We start from the raw sequence: 25436 nt of genomic DNA, 5'->3' as shown, positions 1-25436 counted from the left end.
GGTACGAAAGGATAAAATACAATTTGACAGATAATATAAAACGGACCATATGCGTTTAAAAATGTATACATACATATTCTTTTGCACCACACAATACTTCTTCGGGGAAGACTAGTCCTGCCACTCAAACCAGAAACCAGACATCAAACATAGGAAGAACAAAGGCCCTGTGTGTACACACAGCCAGTCGGAACCCTAGGGCCCCCCTTGGGCCCCCCCGCCCCTCTGTACAGAGACTGAGGGTCGGGAATGGAACAGGATCCACGCGAAGGGCACAACGCGCCTCTCGCTAAACCAGAGGTTAATGGAAGCCTTGTACACGGTGTAATTTATACATTATGCATAAACACTGGGGTGATTACACGAGTCCGCTGGCCAGCCTGAAAGTCACAACCTTCTTCAGACTTGCCCACCGGGACGGGAGGGGTGCGGCAGGGGGTACTGAGTGGCACGCCAAAACAGCTCCTGAAGCCCCCAGGTATACAGAGGACTCCATGATGCAAGTCAGCGGGATTGGGGCTCTGTGGATCACGGTCTGACCACTGACTGACTGTCCGTGGGGAAAAAAAGGATTTAGGCTCAGGCAGCATAAGCAGGCACACTGAGAGCTGAATGTGTACAAGAGAAGTCAGTGACCTATAGACAAAAATGTATTAATTACGGTGACCAATAATTCACTAATGAACAACTGTATTAGCAAAATTATTTCCATTAACAACCATTTTAAGCCGAGGACAGACTTTTCTGCGCACACACACACACAAAATGCAAAGCAGCCAGCTCCTAGCCTCCTCTCTCTCCACAGTCAATCCGCATCCCTTCTTCAACATCCCCCCCCACCCCCCCCCCCAACCCAACCCTCCCCCACACTCCCATTCCAAGGCGCCTTGATCAGAGCTATTGGAATAAGTCAGTCTCTCAATAATAAGTTGACAGCTGTAGAAAATGGCTGCTTTCAATTTGATCGCTTCTCCTGCAGTCTCATTACATTATGCCTCGGCCGTTCGTCCTTGAAAGCTTAAAAAAATAAAAATAATGAAAAAAGATTTTGGGTTAGAGCACGAGAGGGAATGGGATAGGGCGGATTCGTCCCTGAAACCAGGCCGACACAGAGGATGAAAAGCGCTCCACCGACAGCGCGTTCACCTGGCCATCGTCACTGCACATGCGCTCCCATCTAGTAAGGCGTCGGGTACGAGGATTCTGGGGGTCAATATGCCAGGCGAGAGCTGGCGTATAATTACGAGCCTGTACTGCCATATGCTGGTTTTTACACGGCACTTTCTGAATCCGAGTCTGAATCCACAATATGAATTTTAAATAAGGAACAACTATGGTGACTCGGCAGCTCAGAGGAGAACACCCGAAAGGCGCAACAGAGAGAATTTCAATTGAGCACAAAACGGAGGAAATACAAAATTACGACACTGGCATATAAAACAAACACTCCACAACCGCCACGCATCCCGGCCAATTCCTCGCACGGGAAACTAAAACAAGCCGTGAGCTGCAAAATAAATCCTTACTTCTCCCCCCAGTCTTGAAGTCTCGACACCAGACAAACAGACATAAGCAACCAGCGAAAAACAAAGAGCAACAGCCCCCCTAAAAAAAGCACATAGCCAGGAGCGCCATGAACTTGCGGGAGACGTGCACGGCCCCCCAAGGTAGCGCAGCCCACACCGTAACCCGCAGCCCCCTTGATAACCTACTTTTCTCTGGCTTTAAAGAGGCCAGGGATTTAAGGGGAAGGGCTTGCAGTTTCAGCCGGCAGCTCTCTCTGTTCCATATCTCCACCATTCTTTTGAGAGTTTATGAACTTAATCTCCCAAAACTTCATCTCCTTGCTCCAATTAGTTACAATTAACATTCTCCCTGCTGTAAAGGAAACGGTGAGCTCCCTCTACAGGCCAAAAGGGTTAATGGGTGAATCGAAAGCCAGAAATCTGCCAGGTTTAATGCCGTTAAAATCATTGACGACACAGGAACTGCTTATAATAATCAAACTCATAAGCTAATTTATAGGACACACACACGCACAAAAGCACTTTACGAGGCCCAGTCTGAAAACCAATTACTGAAGTAAGTGCAAACAACACATTATTAAGAATAATTTGCATATCCTGTCACCTGACTAGATGTAGGTCTAGATATCTATTTAAGTCATTGTGTAATCTACTGGGTAGGATGTGTTACCTATTTTTTTCCACTAGCCATATTTAATATCCTTTTCGTACAATGTAATGCACATCTAAGGTACAACAGCAGTGCCCTGCCTGGTTTGTAAATCCCAGAAGCTCACAGCTACACAGTTAGATCTCAGATCACTACTCCATTGACAGTGAGGCTGCACAGATGGTCACAGGCAGGATGGGCAGGTGTGCAGGCTGCACAAGAGCAAATAAAGACAGAGCATGTAATGGCCTTTAATAATAATAAAAAAATAAAAATAAAAAAACACAACAGCTCCCGACTGCTCATAAAATGCTACTGGCCGGGGCAACAGCTTTTGTGAGCTTTGCCTTTTGGATATGCAATCTGCACGCCCATCCCCCACGTCTGCAGATTAGACTATGCAATATCACCCCCACCCACACCCATGCACACCCCTCCCCTCTCCATCCCTCTCTCTCTCAGTACCCAACGAAATGATTTCTCTTCCTTTCTTTTTTTTGTACTCTGCCTCTACAGATGTGCCTGCACCTTTCCCTCTGCACTCTAAAGATAGCTGCCACGCCGAGGAGGGCTGATCTGGAGAGGAGACGACCGTAGCCGGAATCAGAAGCATACTGGGCCCCCACCAGAATCTCCCATCAGACACCCCCACCTGCAAAAGTTAGTGCCAAAAAAAACAAAAAACAAAAACAATCACAAATTTCCTAATCACTGCTCCTCAAAAACCACACAGTTCAAATTATGCCAGTTCAGCAAGGAATACACTAATCAACCAGTGAAATTCACATAGAATGATTTTGTATAGTAAACTTATATCATTTACCAGCCAGCCTCACAGAGAATGCTATAGCTGTGATCCATCACTGTGCATATTCATACTCGTAACGTTCACAATGCCGGGCTAGTGTGCGGAATCGTAACCTGCGGTGTTGTGCCCCTAACGTATGAGCGTGCATTCCTCCCCACAGCTCTGAGAAGCACATCTAAACCTCTTCTGGTAATAATATTTACATTCCCGAGACGTTCTGCAGGCTCGCAGGCGAGACTTGCGGCCTCCTCGCCCGCCTTCGACGAAGCTGGGGAGATTCCTGGGTACGGCCCCGGCATGGATGTAGAAGGCGTTCCCATGCCAACACTGCAGAAACAGCCATGCCTCTACAATGGATGAATCTGGATCTGTGCAGTGGCTGAGTCGCTACGGTTTTTTGTCGCAGCGTAAGAGAGATACTGCTGGGGAGGCATATAAGTTAAGGTGAGGGTCTTAGCAGTCTAATGTGAAATAATATGGTGAGTCAGACAGGTTGGGTGCAGCACAGTGGGAGGGGTTTACATCCCCACCAACTCTTTTTTTCCTACATTCTCCTCAGATTCTAAGGATTTCAAAAAAAGAAAATGGCAGACAGGCTGTCAAAGCCGGCGGAATAAAATGAATATTTTCCCTTTGCCCCTTAATAATGTTCTGGAATCGTGCGTGAGGATCCGTTCGCGTAATTGGAACGCCGGAGGAGCTATAAATCTCAGCTGATAGACCTGCATTCCATACGAGATTGCCATCCACCGATGCTGTGCTTGGAAATGTACAGTGTGGCGTCAGTGTGCACACACACACACACACACACACACACAAACACATGCTCAAACACACATGCACATACACGCGCATGCACACACACACACACAAACACATGTGCGCATACACCTGCATGCACACACACAAACATACGTGCACACACACGCACATGCACACACAAGCGCATGCACACACACATACACAAACTCATACACAAACAAGCAACTGAAAGCACAGGCGATTATTCAGCAAGCATCACACATATACATACTCAGAGAAGCTTACAGAGAGGCACAAACATATATGTTTTTTTTAATGCTGTGTGATTGCATTTATTGCCAGGAAATCCCCCCCATCCCCCCACAGTCCTTAATAACGCACTTCTCCCCCGGCGAGAGGGCCTCTTTCATCCTTGCCGCGGTTGCTGCGTGTCGCAGCAGACACTGTCTCTTCCACCGGCAGACAGTGAGCACGGTGACCCAGGCGCTGCTCTGAAACGCAATCCAGGTGAGGCCGCTGCAGCAGGCTGCATGCTGCAGTGACATGCACTGCAGTGTGGCCCCTCGCCGCCGCACGGCCCCCGCTGCTAGCCCAGAGCGTGGCAAAGATAAACTCACAATTTGGGCCAATTATTTGCTAACAGAAAAGTGGGGAAACGAGCAGTTAGCAAGTTTTAATTATTCGCTCTGCTCTACTTTCCCTCTGTCCTCTCTCTCTCCATTTTTCTATTTTTGTATTTTCTACTGACACTTTGTGACTTTCTTTTCACCCCCAATTCTTTTTCCATCTCTTTAACTATTTGACTTCGAGACGAATTTCATGAAACAAATACTGGGTGGTTAGTTCACAGTTCTAAACCCCAGTCACCCATCCATCCATCCACCCATCCATCCATCCATCCATCCATCCACTCATCTGCTGGATCCTCTTCTCCCCATTGACTTGCTTCATCTTTCACCTCAGACATTTCCACGCTTTGTTCCTGCATGCAACCCCCCCTTCCTTGGTAACTTAGGGCCCTGTTGGCTCCAAAACACCCCCCCCCCCACCCCAATGTATACCACAACAAAGTCAACCAGTCAATGTTATATAAAAGTAAGTGTGTCAGTAGTGGAGGTGGGGTGCTGTTACCGGTCCCCTGTTACTGCTCTGAGACCAGTCCACGTGCAACACTTCATGCATCCAACTTATGATCGCTTGCTGTGATCGAATGACTGACACAAAGTTGGAGAGCTTTGGAGAAATAGGTCATAGATCTAAAAATACCTCTGCATGTCTCCAGTCTCTTCATAAGGACAAAAAAGCATGTGCTCTGAAGGAAGAGGCACCGGGGGCCTTCGTCACAGCGCCGCCCCGGTGGTTTAGATAAGCAGACTTTTTAACATTCTACATGATGACAGAGGATGGGGGAGGGGGGTGGCAGATACATAAAATAAAGCAAAGAACAATCTACAAGAGGAAAAAGCTCAGGTTCCAGCATGTTCTACAGGCTAGCAGCAGAAACATCACCTAAATGCAGAATAATATATAACCGCCCCCCCCCCCCCCCCCCCCCTTCAAATCAGTGAGGCAAGACAGAGTAACTAGCAGATCAGTCAGCAGACAGCATCCAGCTTGGAAAGGAGTGACACAGAGAGCAAGGGAAAGTGAGAGACGGAGGGAAAGAGACGACAGAAAAGACAGACAGCAAAACAAAGCCAGGGGGGTGAGAACGGCAGTGAAGGAAAGGATGGGAGAGAGAGAAGAAAAAAAAATCAGAACAACAGAGGGAGAAAAGAGAGACGGAGAAAAGGGAGGGGCAGAGAATGAGGGTGGTGGTGAGGGGGACAGAGACCCAGAGAAATATAGGTGTTGCAGAGAGAGAGAGAGAGAGAGAGAGAGAGAATTCAGACCAATGAGGCATTTTGAATTAACCAGGAGAGTCAAGAAGACAGAGAGGGCAAGAGAGGGAAAAGAGATGGATATGGGCAGGTAGAGATTAAAGGGACACTAATCCTATAGAAATGGGTTAAGGAAAGCTTGGTAGAACATGGTAGCTTTTCAGGATGTGTTCCTGCAGACTGTTCAGGCAACAGAAGACTGAAGCACACAGCTTCTGGTCAGAAGCACCAAGCTAGGGGCAAAGAAGCTTCTTCTGAGGTTACTTTCCTCTGGCGCAAATACTACGGGTGGGGGTGGGGGGGAATGAACAGTCTCAGCATACCGGCAAGGATTCATGCCATAGCTGAGCAAGTGAGGGCAGCAAACATAGCAGCATCGGTTAACGGGGAAGTTGTGGTAGATCTAGAAGGTCCTATAATAGCTGCTGATTCGGGCTTCATGGTAATATTACAGTTTTCTGTCATTTTGACTTTCAAATTACGGTTAATGAGGACAATATACTTCCATGTGCAGTTTCTAGACCCGACTTAATAAAGAGAAGCCAATTAGTTTAGCCAACCCATGCTGTGTACCTGACAGCGATAATGCAGTCCGCTGCATTACATGTTATCCAAACCCGACCTTAGCGCCAATTTGCTGGGTGTATTTTTTTTTTTTTTTTTTTGCTTATTTAATCGTCATGAGTCTGATTGATTTGCCAGACATGGAATTTCAAGGGCGTGAGGGGTCCATTTTTCTCCCAACTGAAAGGGGTAGTTATGCACAGGCAGGCACGTCCAAGCGGGACATGGAAAAGTGCCGTGTCTTCCGCAAGATGCCCCACATAACGTGATCAGCAGAACAAATAATGAGAAAACTGACACTGATGCCTAAAACGAAAGACAATTTAACATGTCATTTTATAAACTTACATTTTTCTACCGATCGCTGCCTCCCTGCAAACAAAAGTATCGGCAAGATGATTAAAAATCGCTTTGGTTTTTGTTTTTTGCAGGTGTCCACCTGAGGGACATTGCTCATGTTGTGGCGGGTCTCACTTTCCTAGGTAATTACTTAAAACGACACGTTGTGTGTAACTTCTCAAAGTTAACTTCCAGGTGACGGGTCTGGCTTGGTGACACACATCCCCAAAACGGCCGTACAGTAAACCTGCCAATTACTAGATAACACTGAGCCATATTAAGTTAGCCAGTTTAATCAGCTACAAATAAATAAACTAATTAAAATTTCTGATGAAGCAACAGTTTGAGATTTAAAAACAGACAATGCAAGGCAATCAATAGACCGTTTGCAAGTCCACTTTTTCTTTCGCCTAATTAACCATTGTATTACTGTTTCTTTTTAAAAATGTATTCCTATATGAAAATGAAATTAATGAAAACACCGACACCCATTCACAGCTCTGACAACTGCAAGCAGTCACCCAAAATCAATTTGACTACTGCCTATAATTCCGCTCAGAGCCCATTTAAGACGCGTACATGCTACTTTTCAAGATAGGCAGGAAATGTCGCGTCTGAATTTGTAACAGCTCTGTGACAGCGACTGCATCTTTGCATCGCAACACACACACACACACACACGAATCCAGGTAACATCTGCTCCGCGACTACAGCCAGAAAGCCGGCTTTCTTTGTTACAAGTAGACATTCCAGACGCAGTTTAATTGGCACAGCCCACAAAAAATAACGACAATACAACTGCGATCATTTATGGCAACAGGAAAAAAAAGTCCTCTTGGTCGCAGCTACATCTTATTACAGTGACAGGGGTAAAGCCACTACTTGGCATTTAGCCTGTGCTGCCAACTCTCTGCCGCACGCTCATTTTTTCCCCTACGTCGGTCTGCACAAAGGATCGGGAATCCAATGTGAACTTGACGGAATGTGAAGCACCGTAGCCCAGCTCCGTTCGCGATTAAGGCGAGGACAAAACGCGCCATAGTGGCCCAAATAACCGAAGTACAACAAAAAAAACACATTTTCCGATATCGGACAAAATTTGGTCACGTTGCCTTAATTGTTAACAGTAAGATAATAACTCGCCGACGTGCACGATTACGCAGAAACGCCGCAAATGACTTTTTCGAGCTGCAAAGAAATATATATAGATATATCACAAGCGAGGACGTTATTATCTTCGCTTTGGCAGTGATAAGCCATGGAGTATCAGGGCTGGCTAGCGGAATGTTTGTTTTCAATCCGAAATTGCTACCTGTTTATAGTCTAACGCTATTCACAGGTAAGCCTAAAATGCACATTCTTTGAGTACTTCGGGTTTGCATCCACGGCAAGCACACGAAAATGTAAGTCTCCCCTGATCAATAGGCTATATGAACACTAAATGCCGGGTCACCTAAATTGTAGTTTAACATTCCTCCATATCTCCAATATGCATAGCTAGCTAAACGAGTGGACAACGATTAGCGAACACGCAATAATTTCATATTTCGGAAACGTTCCCACTAAAATACAAAATAGACCGTGTGTTAGTTTCTGCTCTCGTCCCATAATTATTTAAATCACCATAGTTACGTTTATACTGCTGCTTTTGATACTTTTAACGATTTTCAAGTGTTTCTTAAAAAATCATTAAAAACTGACAGCATGAAATACTTGTAAGAAATAATTACCCAAAATATCCAAGAAAATATCGCTACTTACGATTTCAGGGGGTTTTGAACGACTGTGGCCATTTTGATATAGTATGATACAATGTAACACTGCAGATCCCGGTATTGTACATGTAATATAGCAGCAATTTTCAATTTCATTCATTCTCTGGGGCTGCGGCTAGAGCAGGGAGCCAATAGGAGAAGGACTGTTTCTTTGCATGTTTCGGGATATGTAGTCTATCAGCAGACTCGTAGGAAGGGAGGTGGTGGATAATGTACTACAACTACCAAGGTCCCATGCACTTAACAGTATAGCGGTGTCGCCTTGGACTTGGATAAGCCTGACTATCTACTGTAATGTCAAGGTTGGGCCACTGGACTGTCAGTCTGTACATGCCGCTTTAGGTAAAAAAAAAACGGGGTATAACGGTTTTTTCAAATTACAAATACAGAAATCGTTATATGGCCAAGGTTATATTTACAGTGTATTAAACATTAACCTACATAAATGACTGTAGTAAAAATTACTAAAAAAAAAAAAAAAATCCATTATGATTTTAGGACGAGGATATTTAATTTTCATAATTAAACTTCGAACTACGAACGTTCGTGCCCTGCATTTGTTTGTTTGTTATTTTGTGATTAAGCCCATTTCCCTTATCTCATGGTGTTATTCGCTTAATTACATGTACAGTGTCAGTCAAAAGTTTGGACACAACCACCCTTAGAAAGGTTCAATTGTACTATTCTCTGCATTTTATTGTAATTATAAAGACACCAAAACTATAAAATAACATATATGGAATTATGTACTGACTAAAAAAGTGTTAAACAAAATTAATTAATTTCCTGGGGGTGGGGGAGGGCGGTCAGCTCTGTGGGTTGGAACTCAGAAGATTGTCAGTTCAAATCTCGTGGTCGGCAGCATGATCCCACCATTGGGCCCCTGAATAAGGCCCTTAACCACAATTGCTCCAGGGACTGGCTGACCCAATGGGATGCTTTTCCTGCTGTCCTGAAGGAGGCCCCACATATGCTGAGCCTTCATTGGCCGATTTTCCTTCATTCTCTGGTCAAACTCCTCCAAAGCCATTTCTACTGTGTTTAGGCCAGGTCACTCTGCTTTGTAGGCAGCTTGGCGTGTCCAAACTTTTGACTAGTATTGTATATGTTGAAAGTTGACCATTTGTCTATTTCATTTGTTATCATCATAAACAGCCATAGCCAATAGCCATAGTTGGAAGCAATTTAGTTGTACTATTAGTCAATTGTATTGTCCAAAAAATACATGTTCATTAAATTTGAAGACAAATATATTGATTTTTATGCATCTACTATCAGAAGAACATTTTGCATTTAGCCTCCCTCCCCCAAAAATGGTAACCAATAGGCCTAGACAGTCTGTCAATATTCAGGTATAGCCTATAATGAGCAAGAATGTGTCTTAATACCAGGGACTCCTCATATACATGTCACATTCTGTGAAAGCATGCAGATCTGCTCACATACGGCTCACCTAGGGCCATCATATCTCATCATACTTAACTGCATTCACTGCTACCATGTGCACCTTCTCCACCACAGCATACCAGCCCTGCACAACAATTACATGAATAGCAGCTTGGAGATAGAAACAAATGATAAGTTACAACTTCTTGGCTCTAGGTTGTCTTTGGGCCACAGCACATAAAGAGATAAAGCAAGGTTGGAGCTTACGTCAATCAGACCGGTCTATAGCACCCAACATAAACAGTCATCTATAGCTCTATACCTTAACAGACATTCCACTTTTACTTATAACATCACAATGTCAACATGCCGGGCTGTGTTCTGATTCACAGATGTCTGTTAACACGTGTAAAAGGAATCTGTAGGCAAGGATGCATGGTGCGAATCATCCATCCATCCATCCATCTTTTAGTTGCTTATCATCAAACCGAAATCCTAAAGGAAGTCGTTCGGAAAATGTTCATTTGTAAATGTAGATTATGGGTAATATTAATTAAAGTTATCATTCAGTGTGAGAACAGTAAATTAAAAACTGAATGATTGTGCAACCTTGTGGTGAATCATCCTAGTTTATTTACCATCCATTTGCTACCATGCAAACCCAAATCTGAAAGATTATGATCTTCTCCATTAACTGTTTATACGGGAACGCTAACTTTTAATGAAAAGTTATTAATAAATGCACAACCCTACAAAATGACGACATAAAATGCATGTAATATTCACCGCAAAATTGTTTCACATCGCAAAATCCCGCATATAAAATGTATTTTTTTGTTTCTCAGTTCATTCTCTTAATGATACTAATGATATATCCTATAATATATCATTCATTTAATAAAATCAACCATTTGATGTAGCCTACTTAGTAACTGAAGGCATAGAAAATAGGCAGCTTTTCAGCACATCATAATATTATTCTCACTTTCTCTGCTAAAGATTTTACACTAAGCTTCGTCAGTAATCGATTGAAAAGTAGCCTAATTTTGTCACGTAAAACACGAGTAAATTACATTCAGTCGAACCGACAAGTGAGATATGATTTTAAATTAACGGAACAAATATATACAAGAGAAACGAAAAAGTCAACCCGTGGAGCAAAGAAGGAATTTCTTTTAATCTTATTTTAACAACTGTGGGGGCAATTTACAACCACCCCGTGACACAGGCTATTAATAGAGCACTGCTAACAAATATTTAATGAGGAACGTTAGCAATATGGGAGGATTTTTCATCTGCTCGGAGGGCTGGAATAAAAAACGGGGGAAAATTTGGGAGTCACGGTTTTTTAGGTCATCGATTCTCAACTATTCTAACCACAAGGCCCGGCTGCTAAAACTACAGTAGTTATAGTGTCGGCGACCCACCGCGGGGTGACTGTCGTCGACTGGGGATTCTGATTGAATAGGCCAACCCATTGCAGATCCAGGAACAGGGTTTGAGAAACCATGCTTTAGGGCTTTTAAGGTCTACATGCAGCATTTATAATGCGTCAGAGTATCAAGGTATGCAGCAATACAAGGGGCAGTTGTGAGGAGGGGGTGGGGGGGCAATACCCCTGTGACAACATGCATGCCCTCCCCCTGTGCCCCCCCCTAAATTCACATGCTGCGTGGATCTGAAAAATATATATTATTATTATTATTGCTATTATTATTATTTATATTTATATATGTGCGCTAAATTGTTTTGCGCTGGGAACAGGCGGAACACAAACGTAAGCAAATTTTTCGTGACGGGCTCAACGCAGTTGCGCCGGGTGGTCGAGTCGCTTCAGTTGGTGAAACGCGAAGTTAACGACGGGAAAAATAATCAAGCTTGTGGAAGCAAGACAGTCTAAATAAGAAATCAGAGAGAGTTACATATCAGTAAAAACTGTAAAATGTGACTGCAAAGCATTGCATAAATAACTTATTGGTTTTCAAAATAGTCTTTTGCTCCTTAATCCTGGAAATCCAGTGTAAGCAATACTTGCAGGACATTAAGGTCAAATGCATCTGACCCCCCCTAACAAAACAAACGGCCGCAGTCTGCCCCCCGTTGAAATGGGCTAGAACCACCAATGCAACAATAACAATTAATGGTTGCAAATTTTTTAACTGTTAACAACTTACGTGAAATACCTCTATAAGAAAATAGTGGGGATCATTTATCGCTAAATGATGCGCCAGAAGTTTGTCAGGGTACCCGGTGCGGACAGCGTCTCCACGAAGCGGAGTTTGTCTGCCCTCGTCAGAGTGTAATTCCGCCAGCAACCGCTCGGTGGCGCCACTCCCCCGCGAGTCGCAGCGCGCTGCGCGTGCACGGCGGTTAACATTTCGCGATGTCTAATGTTTTGTTCCTGCTGCGAGGGTTGATGGGAGATAATCATGGAAACCGTGCTGGCTGGTTGTTATTGCTGTCGCCCGGGTTTGTCAGTGGCCTTAGCGTGATCTTTTAGGCGGTATTCGTTTAGGCTGCCGGTCAGCTATGGTGTGAAGTGAAACATGTCGGACCTGCTGCTGAAAGAGATGGACGAAGTGTCCCTTAGTGATCCGAAGGAGGGAGAAGAAGAAGGAGGAGGGCAGAGCGAAGGCAGCGGACGGAGTTTCCTTTTGGTGGACGAGCATGAAAATCTGCAGGTAAACCAAAAACAAAAGTTAAACTACCTGCCAAGTTCTTCGTGCAGCATACGAAGGTCACCTAGTTAACTCGACACTCTCAAACTTCCCGGACATGTTGACTGTCTGGTGTTGAATTTATGCCTAAAAGTTGTAATAACTGCATATATTTTCATCTGAGATGATTGTTTTGATGGCTGGCGGTGAGGAAGTGAGCGGCTTTGTTAGCTAGCTGGCTAACAGCGCAGTTTACCGTGCTGAACCGGGCAATAACTTTCGGCATTTTGTTTAGTGACGTTTAAAAAATGTAACTACTTTTCGCAATAGAGTGGCCATAGACATGTTCGTATAGTGAATAAAATAAAGTAACCGTGTGGTTAGCTTTGCAAAGTGTCTGGATATGTATTTAAAGGTTCAGGCTGAGCTTTCACATTGCCGTTATGGGAATAATGTCACCTAACTGCGTGGACGCATCTTAAGGAAAGGAACTTGTCGCCGTTCTTTGTTATATTTTAGTAACATATGTATGTGTCATAAGCCTTCTATCAGTTTAAACGTGCTTTGGGAATAAATTCTAGTATTTAAAATTAGTCAGGTGATTTCGCCTTGATCAATAAAAGCTAATCTATACGAGATGACTACACGAGATTTTTTGTCTTGCTTTATTGTGGCCTTTTTGAAAAAGATTTAGTGCATAATTACACAGTATTTTGGAGACTTGAAGGATTAAGGAATATTTGAAGGAAATGTAGTTTGATGATCCATTCCTCCGATGAGGATTGGACCCCCTGCACCTTCAGAGGAGGAAAAAAAAAAATAAATAAAAAAATTCTGTATACTATATATAGCAGTTTCAATGTTTAAAGCTATTTATCTGGGTAACAGTTGCAAGTAACACAATAAAAACTAACGAGAATTTATTGTCTTCCAAAAAATTACTTATATTTGTTTGGATTCGGTTCTCAAACCTCTCCTCGGGGCACCTCAGCCATTCCACGTATTTGTTAAATGAATAATAAAAAAAATTAACTTAGTTAAACAATCAATGAGGTGTTGATTAGCCATACAAGGTGTTATAGTGGTCGAGTCAAAAAAACGCGTGGGTGTGTTGGATGCTTGCTGGAAATACTGGGGTGACTTTATGAGAGGTTTTGATATGGTTAAGCTAACACGGTTTGACAGACATAATATCATAGTTTTTAGTCTGGAACACACCAAGTCAATTTTCAGGCGTCTGAAGCTGTTGTGGCGGCGGGGAGACTCGCTGACTGCCTGTCACGTCGGTGTGTGCTTCTAGGTCGGACACAGTTAGTCACCGTTGGTGCTGTTTTGGCCGATTTACCATTGGTGCCTGAGCTAGTCGCTGAATGCTGGTGTGTTCCGGTGCAAATTTTCACAATTGACGGGGGCCAACTTCTGCCAATGAGTGCTGACCGCTCCTTGGTCTTGGTTGGTGCTAGTCTTTTGCTTGGTGTGTTCCCCAATTTACACCAACATGTAGATAATTTGAACATAATTTTCTTTGGCTGCCTAATGCTTCTGCAAAGCGTTATCTATTTTCCATATTGACCTGCAGGTTCGCGATGAGGGGGAGTTCCTTCGGAAGTTGGACTGCCGCGAGCTCACCGGGGTCAAGGTGCTTTCCATCTTCGGCAACACCGGCGACGGGAAGTCACACACCCTCAACCATGTCTTGTTTGGCGGCGAGGAGGTGTTCAAGACGTCAGCCCAGCAGACCTCTTGCACAGTCGGGGTGTGGGCGGCCTTCGATCCAGCCATGGGCATCGTGGCCCTGGACACAGAGGGTCTCTTGGGAGCCTCCAGCAACCAGAACCAGCGCATGCGGCTGTTGCTGAAGGTGCTGGCCGTGTCAGACGTGGTGGTGTACCGCACGCGGGCCGAGCGGCTGCACAACGACATGTTCCACTTCCTGGGCAGTGCCTCCGAGGCCTATCTGCGCCATTTCACCCCTGAGCTGCGTGCCTTGTCTACGCGCTGCGGCCTGGAGGTGCCCCTCTCCAGCCTGGGGCCCGCTGTCGTCGTCTTCCAGGAGACGTCCCGCACCAGGCTGCTGGGTCACAGTACGTGAATCGCCCCCACTACGCTGTGACAGGGTCACAGACCCTGTCAGCTTGTGCTTACGTTGCTTACTACTGTGAACTTGTACACTTTGTTTTCTTGATTTGTTTGCTTGTTTTTTGTGTTTATTAATACCTAGCTATGCTGCACTCTCGCTCTCTCCTTTACATATTGTAAGCATTTTGAAAAGCACATTATTATTGTCTACAACTATTATTATTGTCATTATTATTATTAGTAATCATTTGGCCCTTAATACCTCAAAAAATATGTGGCCGATTTTTTTGATTAAGCGTTTATTGCTACGTATTACAAAGGTAATTTAATGAATCTGTCACACCTCAGAGGCACTTGGGTGCATGTGGGGGGTGTGATTACCGTCTAAGGTGAGTGGAGTGACACTCGAGTGGCACTCGGAGACAGCAGGCATGGGGCTTGCTGCCATGTCCTGCCCATGTCACAGAGAAGCCCCAGCCTTCTGTGTCAGTCGGGTTATGAGGAATTTCTTACAAGTTACAATGGGAGAGTGGTGACTAGGGTACCACAGTATCCCCCCACCAGGGGGCATCAGGAGCCATAGTTTCTGTACCCACCCCCCAGCGGCTTAGATGGCCAACCAGTAGTAACTGTGTCTCCCTTCCCCTCTTTCCTAGGGGGCCTTGGGAACCACAGTAACTATGTGTCATCGTCCCCCCCCTCAGGGGGCCTGGGGATCCATGGTATCCATGTTCCCCCCCCCCCTCCCCCCAGGGGCCGAGGAAACCCCACTAACCATGTCCCCCCCTTTCTAGGGTGCCTAGGAAACCAGAGTAAGCGTGTCTCCCTGTCGCTTCGCAGACAGCAGTGTCCCCGGGGAGGCCGAGATGCTGCTGCAGAAGCGGTTTCACGACTTGAGCCTGCGCACGGACGCCTTCAGCTCGGTGCAGTACGTGGGCGCCCAGACCGTGGCCCCGCCCACCGACTACTCGCAGCTGCAGAACACCGTCCGCCAGCAAGTGAAGAACACTGCCAGCCGATCGCCGCGGCGGCCCGCCGTGGTGTACAGCGCCCTGCAGGTGTGTGTGCCCGCGCTATGGGGTACCCCTGTGTTCATATTCCCCGTGCCAATTCCTCATCGTTGTGTTGTGCAACTCTTCAGCTAACTGTAAACAGCTGCAGGCAGTGTTAAGGAGAAAACCTTTAATTACCATCACATTATTCACCGGTTCGTTTGTCAGTCTCTAAACACCCAAAATAGATCCAGTGAAATTAACGAAAGAATGATTTAGAGTGCGTCTCATTCTCACCAGATTTTATCATCAAGTGCTAGGGAAGTGGATGGGTGATTATTCAAAAAAAGCAGTTCCTTTAAGATGCTAACAGATTGGTTTGACTGCTGTAGTCTAACTTGATGACTTGACATGAAACGGACAAGAAAGGCAACTTTTTTGGCATAAATCAAGGAATATTTTTATCATTTTACTAGATATGTTGCACCCTTGAATCAAATTAAGGCTTTGGGATTGAGATTTTTCAGCCTATAGCCATGGGAAGTGTACTGACATCCGAGCCGTGTTTATGCTGCTGAACTCAGAGAGGGTTATAAATGTTTGTGCATTTAAAAAGATCAAAATGCATTATTGTAACACTATTGATTTCTGCTAGTTAGAATATACTCTGTCGTAACTGAGATATTAAGAGTGAAAGCTAACTGATGATTAGCCATTATGGGGTTGTCAGCATATAATTCAGGTCCTTAGACGGTGCAGGTGCTGTGTTTACAGGCCCTGAAATGTTTCTGCTCTCTGCCTCATCCTTTCCCTCCCAGGCCTTGAGCGACAGGTTCTGCGGAGAGATCTCGGACGACAGAGTGAACATATACTCGTTCTTCCCTGACGAATATTTCACCTGCTCCTCCGAGTGCCTCAGCTGTGGGTAAGTCGCAAGGGTCTCTGGTAGCATGAATCGACGTCTTGAATTCACACAACGACAAGCACTCGTTCATTAGAGATTCCTTAAGGCTGCAGGCTCTCCATCGGTTCAATTTGGTGGGGGTGACGTATTTCATGAGTAGCTCTGTTGGTAAACATGCCGTAGGTGAGCATTTTACAAAGCCTGCCTTTGTTTTCCTGTGAAGTACTTCTGGATTGGCATGTACTCATAAACGTGTGAGCAATATGCCATGTTACAGATCGCAGCACTGAATTCCTCCTGCTCCACTCAGCATCTCTATATCACAGTAATAAGCACACAGCAGCATCCTCAACAGCTTATGTGCTTAGGCCTAAGGATTACCTGTAAGATATTCAGCGATGGCTCTCCCCCTGATTCGGTAGATACTGGATTTACTGAAAGTGTGGGTTGGTTCAGGCTAAGAATTATAACTAATACTTAACCTCAAGTTAGCGGGTTAGCTTTAAAAGTTCCATTAAAAAGCACAGGAGCACATTTAGTGAGGCGCACCGCACAGCCGTGGGGGTGTTGGTAACTACTTGATTGTTTTTCTAAAAAGTGACAAATGTCAGCAACTCTTTAGAATCATGCCAGCTGATTATGTAACAGTTCCGAACTGGGTCTTCCTAATATGGTTCATCTTCTTAGGGCAATATCAGATGGTGTTCTGCAGAGTGTAGCCTTGGAGGGAATACTTGGTATTGATAACATACGGGAAAATTTACCACTGATACAATACAGGCTATTGTAACGCAGTATTCTAAAGGTTCAAGGCATTACATGCTAATTAATTAGCCGAATAATTAAAAGCTACATAATCCTGTTTCAGTTCTGTTATAGTCTTGTTTATTTTGCACAACAGCATTTTAGCTAATTGTTGTTTTGCCCCCCCCCCCCCCCCCCCAGTACTCGATGTAGGAATGGAATGAACCATCTGAAGGACGGTATCCCCCACAGTGGCGATGGTCTTTGCCAGTACGCCCACCAGTACAACAACAAAGTGCTCATCTGCAAGGTAGGGGCACAGAGAGACCTGACTCCTTCCTAGGGGGTCATAGGGCCCAAGTCCGGCCTGCTGCTCCGCGTCCTCGCCAGACATTTCACTGGCAGCTCTGCGTGAGCGTAGAGGTGTACTTGTGTGTGCTACACTGGCCTAGAGCATCTGGTAGGGGAATCCAAACAGATATTTGTGGCGCCTTTTGAATGCTATCTATATCCCCAGGAGAGCTTACGCGCTCCTGCATTAACCTGAAAAGGTTTTATTGTCTGTTAGTGTGCGGGGGCGCTTCCTCGCTGTCCCCTGTGCTTCTGGACGAGGCACTCTGTGATCACACTCTTGTTCGCCTTTTTTAGCGGTGCTACGAGGGAGGCAGGGAGGTGATTGTCATCCCGAAGACCTCTGCCTCTACGGACAGCCCCTGGATCGGCTTGGCCAAGTACGCGTGGTCGGGGTAAGCGCTACAAATCGCCAGTGAACGCGGAGCTGAGCTCTCAGCAGGCCTGTTTTAGGCAGGCATCTCACTGAACCCTTCGTGTTGACCTATCCTCTTTTAATAGCTCTCCAGAGTGACGATAAAGGAATTATTTTTTTATAAGCTGTGCGTTCAGACATGTCCATCTCTACAGATGTCCCCTGTCCCCCACAGTATCTAAAATGCTACACTTCCTGTCCCATTTGGTTCTGCTTTTTGCTTTTCGGTTGTATATTTTTCATATTTCATATTTGTCTTCCCATTCTGTGTTTTTTTTTTTCCTTTTAAACTTTCCATCATGTGGTTTAGTTCAGAAATGCTTTATTAGCACGAAATACATAACACATTTTGATCAAGGCAGTGTCCTATACAAATTCAGTGGCTCCGCTGGTAACATTTCTCCATGGTGGCCCCCCATGCCAAAATCTTTGCCACCACGGCAAAAAAAAAAATTTTGATCCCCACCCCCATACATGTATTATGAAATTCAACTGGTTGACGGCACTAAAAGGCCGTATTACACCCCCATGTAGCAGACGCTCTTATAAAGCTGTAGTAAAATGAGCTTGCTTAGGTAAACAGAGCAGGCATTTTGTTAGGTGGGGGTGACGACCCGAAACCCTTATATATCGCTGTGTTACCGTTACGGGAATGGGAGTAAAACAGTAAAGATTACCGTATAATGTGTACCCTGTCGACATTAGCGGTAACTTTCTGACACTGTTCCAGTGTGAATGTGAAACCATAACAGATTACCGTGTTTTTTACTGAAAAGGTGGGGGAACTTCTCTCCTTTTATTCACTACATTGATATCAGTTGGGATATCAGTTACACGACACCCATTACTTTAGCATTATAGAAGACTGACTATGAATGAATATTTATCTGTCCTGTGTGCTGTGTTATTTTTTTCCTCTGATATTCTAATGGGTTTTATAAGTGATGGGGGTCACACACCGGGAGAGACTTACTCCCCACAACAAGTCAACTAAGTTCAGCTGAGTCACATACTGTGTGCAGTGCAGTTAGGCTGAGTCACATACACTGTTAGGCTGTGTGCAGTGCAGTTAGGCTGAGTCACATACACTGTTAGGCTGTGCGCAGTGCAGTTAGGCTGTTGTGTTGTTGAGTGAAGCAGTAGAAATGGACAGACTACTGAGAACTTAGTTTCGCAACTGCTAAACATGGTTATGAATCGTAAAAATAACCAGGCTATATTAATTCATATAATTAAGCATTTGTTTACCTCCATAAACATGCCATCACTAGACTGTAATAATAATACAATAATAATAATTAATAATAATAATTTTTTCTTTTCTTCCTTCACTAGTATCCCCCCCCCCCACTCCCCGTGACATTGTCCTCACGCCAAACCTCTTGATCCGCTGAGATTGCTTTACATATGGTGTTATGGGTGCATCTATTTTTTATGATAATTAACTAAAAAAGACCAAATGTAGCAGAAAGGTGACCTGTTTATCCATCCATTCATCCCTCTTTGATCCTGCTTGCTCAGCACAGTCAGTCAGCCTGGAGCCTGGCCCAGGCAGCACAGGGCACCAGGCGGGGGACACCCCGGGCGGGGGGCACCCCGGGCAGGATGCCAGTTTGTTGCAGGGCACACGGACACACGCGCCCCTACAATCACAAACCATGGGCATTTTACAGATGCCAGTATGTTTATTTACTTGTTTTTTGATCTGTGGGAGGAAACGTTGATGTTGATGTCACGCAGTGATCTGTTTAATATTAATGCAAACCGATACATGTTACACTGTAAGTTAAAAAAGAGCTGCTGCCTGTCTTGCTGTCTCTCAGCTACGTGTTGGAATGCGCCAGCTGTGGGATCATCTACCGCAGCCGTCAGTACTGGATGGGTAACCAGGACCCAGAGAACAGCATAGTGCGGCCTGAGGTCAAGCACGTGTGGCTGGGGGTGAGCGTCTCCTCGCTTCGACCTCCGTCGCGGTTCTCGCCTGGATATTCAGCGCCACCTGGTGTATCACTGGTTGGGATTCTGAGTGATTTGTCTATTGTGTGAACTCCTCCGCCCCGTGGGCAGGATATGACATCACTGTTCTTTCTTCCTGATGTTCAGAACGAGGCCTTCTTGACGGACCACCAGAATGCAGCACAGAGGGTGCTGGATGGCATGAACTACGTTATCCAGACTGTGTCGGAGTACAGCACCGGGCCCACCAAGGCAGTCACCTCCTGGATCACTGATCAAGTGGCGCCGCCCTACTGGAGACCTAATGCTGAAATTATTGTGAGTTTTCCTACTTCTGTTCTTACTTTCTGTTGCTTGTGACTCTATATGCTACTAAATGTATATCTGACCAGGCTGTGTTCCAAGATCACATTTCTTAGTCTTATTGAAGATGCACATTTTGCTTACAAATTATGCTGATGACGGCATAATTTTGTTATTATTTCTACACTGTTGAATAATGATCAATGTGTAGAAAACCCAGCACATTCACATACTAATATCATGTCTTAAATATTTTTTAACTAACTTCACAGTTGTTGCACAAACATGAAACACAAAGAAATTTATCATTCTGATAATCAGAAAGAGTCAACATAGTCACAATGTCCTGGGAGGTGTCGGTACTTAACCTGAATTTGAATTATTAAAAAATAAATTAAAATAAAACAATTATTAAGAGTTTCAGCTGAACATTGCAATATATGAGGGAAACCGTAGTATTTGCTGTATTGATTTAGAACAGATTTGAAAATTGGTAACTATCGGAATTGGTAATTCAGTGAAATATTAATTTCACAGACAAAAACAAATAAAGTTTAAGCTACTGAGGATAAATACAAATAGTTACTATTAAAATATAAAAAGTGTTTCAAATAGAAACATAGATTTGAATAATCTGTAATGGTTACTTGGACACTTTGGGAAATGGGAGAATTCCAGAACTTGTCATTTCCAGTGTGAATTCCTGAACAGTGTGGCAATAGCGACGCTTAGCGGCATATTGATTAAAAACTGAAAGAGGGGAGGCGTGACAATCAAGGCCTGGCGTCATTTCACACAAGTGCGAGGCAGTGATGTGAAATATGCAAAAATAAGTTATCGGAATAATTCTAGAGAAATAGAAAAATGTTCTAGATAACTGCAGGCCTATTTCGTAACTCTCGGGGGGGGGGGGGGGGAGTTGATTCTAGGTAGAAAAATGTAAAACAGTGGGATTACTTATTTTATCTAAAGAAGCCACTGGTGTACCTTAATTGTCCAGCCTCTGAAATACATGTCAGTAGTAGATAGCCCCCCCAATAGTAATACAAAAATGAAACAAATGGGGGTTAATATTTTACATCTTTTTTAGGTGAGATTAGATGCGCTTTATCGATCCAGGGGCATATACTCATGCATACAGCACCTAGGTATGTAGAGTGCAGACCAAACATACATTTGGTATAAAACAAGTTAGTACATTAAAAAGGCCAATATACATAATGCAAACAAGTAAATGTAGAGTAAAATGAATAATGGTATACAAATATAATCTTGGAAAAACTGTATCATTATGGAATATGAATAAAATGAATATTAAAATGACACTTATTAGATGGTATGTGTGCAATAGATATCACTGGACCTTTAGTGTTGCAAAGATGGGACGTTTCCTGACGTTATGACTGGGGTGTGGGGGCATGAGGGGAGGAGGTGCAGCATTTTATGCCATTTTATTTTTATAAATTGTGCAGATTAAAAGTACTTGTGTATTTGGGAGCAGCCATGTAGTTGTGGGATTTGGTGTGTGTTTCTTTCGGATCCCGATGTGTAAAGCAGTGTTTGTGTGTGCACGCACTGGTCTGTAATTATATGTGGTTTTGTGCGGCGGGAGCACTAGCATGTGTGTGCGTGTGCATGTGCGCGTGTGGCCGTCAGCTTACACTACGCCTTTAATCCCCAGCAATGTCACAGCTGCAGAAAGCCGTTCGATGAGGCCGAGCGGAAGCACCACTGCCGCTCGTGTGGGGAGGGCTTCTGCCAGGCGTGCTCCAGCCGCCGCATGCCCGTGCCGGAGAAAGGCTGGGGCAGCACCCCCGTGAGGGTCTGTGAAGTCTGCCATCGCCAGGGGGGGGGACCTACCACCACCCAAGGTAGGAGCAAAGGGGAAGGTCCATACTCATTTTCTGGTTTTTGTTAATGGAAAACGGGGTGTTTATCAATACCAAGAACACAAAGAACGTGTTTGTGCTCTTGGCAAGACCGGTCCTGTTAACTCGCCTCTCAAGAATGAACTTGGGGTGCAATGAATCATGGGATTGGTCTCGTTTGGCGAGGATGCAACCGATGTATTCTTGATATTTGGGGCAGGGCAAGAACGACACCCGGGGATCTTTACTGTCCTCTGTACTTCTGCTGTTGAGTATTGGAACTGGTCTCTGGCAATGGAAGATGACATTAAACGGGTACATGAGAACACAAGAATGGTCAAGTACGCATATTGATGAACACCCATGGTTTTGAAGTCCTCCTAAAGCTTGGCCCCAACCTGCCCGTGTTTTCAGCCCCCAGGTTGGCATTAATAACAATAACAACAGTAAACAGCATTTGTTTAGCAGCTCATACACCTTGTTGGTACATACTGGTCTTCAGTAGTATATAATGATCTGTCATCTTTGCCCTTTGGACAGATCTCTGCCCATTATGAACGATTACCCTGTAAAATGGTAACTGACTGTTGCATAGGTGAGGTAAATATCCCAACAACCCCACTGATCTGCTGGGGGGCTGAAGAGCCAGGTGAAGCCCGTATCAGTTCTGGAAAATGTACTTGGGTCAGGTGCTTTTTCTGATGGGTCGGCCTGTGATTATATCTTTCACAGTGACGTCGGTGGACCCACGGGGTCTGATGGCCCGGAAGGTGACAGAGGTGGCCCAGTCCACGCTGGAAATGGTGACCTGTGCCGTGGATTATCCGCTAGGTGGGAATGACGTCACATTTTGGGATTTTGGGTCCAAAATATTTCCTTAACACACTACCTTTAAAAGCACAGCTCCATGAATATCTGGATTTTTTTACACTGGGTAGGAGTTATTTTGCATTAAGTCTCAAGTATGACTCAACTTCTACGTATAGTAAATTTTGACAGTCTACTATAAAAATACAAATTTCTATATTAGTCATGTTAACTAAGCAAGTATAATTGGTTTTAGTATTGTAGTCTGAAAAGACTGCTGGTGTCGGTTTTGGAGGTTAGGCTATGTTTACTAAGGGTATTTTACAAGTCACTTATATAGAAGGCATTGAGCTTTTTAGTGCATTATTTGAAGCTAAGGTAGAGTTTTAGGGGGGCTTTTAGGGTGTTGTCTATCCATCTAGGTTCTTCTACTGGGAGTTGCCCAGTTTTGGAGATATTAGCCGTAGAAATCTCAGTCTTCTCTTGAATATGATGGGACTGAATGGCATTGAACAGTAATGTCTCTTGCCAGAAATCATGACATGGTTACTCATGATAATCCACAGACTTTGTAGTGAGCTGTTCAATGTGGGAACTATTTTGTTGTATCAAATTCCAAACGGCAATCGTATCACTGCGCAGAAGATATCGCCAGGGAGTGCTATTTGAGCATGAGCATATTCCACTCCATTTGACATTCTTGACAGAGATTCCACCTTGAAATAAGGGCAGAAGAACATCAGGAAGGTTGGGTCTTCAGTTGGAAATGGTGCCAGAACTTCTCATGTTTGGTCCTTCGTTTATGTGAGAGAGAACAATAAAATGACACTAAAAATCCTGTTGTGGAGCCATGATGCTAGGAGAGGCTTAATGTCTGTCCACATCGACTGGCTCTACCTTATTTTTTATAAACATATTTCAAGCTTCTTTTCTTGGTGAGATCCGGAACAGCATTAGGTCTCACCCCATTTCACACCCTGCAGGGTTCGTGAAGGGCGTAGCCCGGCCTGACTACTGGGTTCCTGACCACGAGATCCTGCAATGCCACCACTGCCGGAACACCTTCACAGCCAAGATGTCCAAGCACCACTGCCGCGCGTGTGGCCAGGGCGTGTGCAGCCGCTGCTCCACCCAGAGCCGCATGGTGCCGTCGCGGGGCTGGGACCACCCGGTGCGTGTCTGCGACGGCTGCGCCGAACACAAAGGCAGCCTATAGTGAGCAGTCCCGGACACGCATGCCCCTCACTGCTGTGTAGAGTCTCCCAGACTACCTTAAAACCCTGGCTATGCCCCACTGCTTGATGGGTAATGGAGGCCCATATGACTTGTAGGCTGCCTCAGAAGGCCTGAAAGCCCCAGATCAGCCCTGGCAGGTCTCAGTTTGGAGTTAGTGAGTGCGTCCACCTGCAGAAGGCTGCACCAAGGTCAGATTGTAACGCTTCTTCGATAAGTTCTGCACACAGTGGATAGTGAGGTCCCTAGCAGAGGCGAACACAAAGGTGGAGCGGGACCAAGTCTTCTGAATATGAGACTCCGTAACTAATCATGCTCTCAGCAGTGAGTGTCCCAATAGTGCCCTTAATCATCTTCTGAGCACCTGAATCCTGTAATATATGCAGACTTCATTTAACCATAGCATTTGTCTTTTAGTTAACGACTTATTTGAATCACATCAGAGATACCAGAACTGAATTGTCATTCATAACATCAGAGGATAAGGTGCAGCTGTCGCATGGAAAACCTACTGATTACAAAAGCTTCAGTTATCGCAGCAGCAGGTACTTTGTTGCTACTACGCCTTAGAAGTTTGAGAATAGCGCTAATCGGGTAACAGCACAAGGGAGGTATCTTCACTTTGGTTGTGCTCTGAGTTGTTGTTGCACTTGGAGCGAATGCCATGAACCGTCCTTTTGAAGCATGAGATTCGGAGAGGAATTTGAGCGGATGTCAGGAATTCGGCACAAACGAGCCACGGAGGATGATGTGTCGTCACTTCAGCAAACTTCCATTGCGGTAAAATGCAAATATTGCATTTCATTGTACAGAGTTTTACAAAATATCTTAGCAGTCCTCTCAACTGGACATAGCAGTTGATGTTGCATATATTGGTTCAGACACTGCATTTCTTAATTCTATGCACCTTATAGACGTGCATCATTAACATGATTAAAATTTTATATAACTAATCACTTTCTTAATTTAAAGGTGCATCTTAATATTCAATATACGTGGAACCTATTCTACCTCCCATAATGGTTTGTTTTTTTCTAATTTTAGTAATTTTGGATTGTGAAATAAAGGAAAATTAATACTTTTTTTTCACCATTATAGCAAATGCAGAGACCATTAAAACACACTAATGAAAAAGCACCACTGACAAATTAGTTGAGGGCATCATGGAAATACTTGCTGCATCCCACAATCATGAGTAAGTGAAGGGAGGGAAAAATAACTAGGGATGGTGAAAAATACAAAAAACTGCTCTTCAGACAACCAAAACGGATTGTTCTTTCTGGTCAGACCTTTACTTTGTAACTGGACATTTAAATGCTGGCTTTTTTATAGTCATAATCCATGTGAAACCAAATAATTATATATAGTAGTTATTCTGGGCTAGACAATCGATTGTTTCCATGTTGTAAAGAGTATCGAATAAATAATATTGACGCTG

General features: G+C 44.4%; 2 protein-coding genes across 4 annotated transcripts in view; one reads left to right on the top strand and one right to left on the bottom strand.

Annotated features, from left to right (window-relative positions):
• Nucleotides 1-8569, bottom strand: part of dpf1 (double PHD fingers 1) — a 32206-nt gene extending 23637 nt beyond the window's left edge. Inside the window, exon 1 of one of the 3 annotated variants that reach the window (XM_023833418.2) lies at nt 8290-8569. In XM_023833418.2, the coding sequence (XP_023689186.1) occupies nt 8290-8399 (110 nt within the window). In that variant the 5' untranslated portion in view covers nt 8400-8569. Of the gene's footprint in view, nt 1-1712; nt 1940-5011; nt 5031-8289 lie in introns of those variants that run through there. The other 2 variants (XM_023833419.2, XM_023833420.2) reach the window with 2 other exon arrangements.
• Nucleotides 8570-12038: 3469 nt separating this feature from the next.
• LOC111854970 (zinc finger FYVE domain-containing protein 1) lies at nt 12039-25436 on the top strand. The gene is made up of 11 exons (XM_023833520.2): nt 12039-12370; nt 13926-14430; nt 15266-15483; nt 16236-16342; nt 17267-17375; nt 17714-17811; nt 19655-19772; nt 19935-20105; nt 21772-21961; nt 22691-22789; nt 23749-25436. Exons 1-11 carry the CDS (start codon nt 12236-12238, stop codon nt 23979-23981), a joined length of 1983 nt encoding a protein of 660 aa, XP_023689288.1. The 5' UTR covers nt 12039-12235; the 3' UTR covers nt 23982-25436.

This window comes from Paramormyrops kingsleyae, chromosome 17 (genome assembly GCF_048594095.1).
Source record: "Paramormyrops kingsleyae isolate MSU_618 chromosome 17, PKINGS_0.4, whole genome shotgun sequence".
Classification (NCBI taxonomy): domain Eukaryota; kingdom Metazoa; phylum Chordata; class Actinopteri; order Osteoglossiformes; family Mormyridae; genus Paramormyrops; species Paramormyrops kingsleyae.
This window is presented reverse-complemented; position numbering and strand designations above follow the sequence as displayed.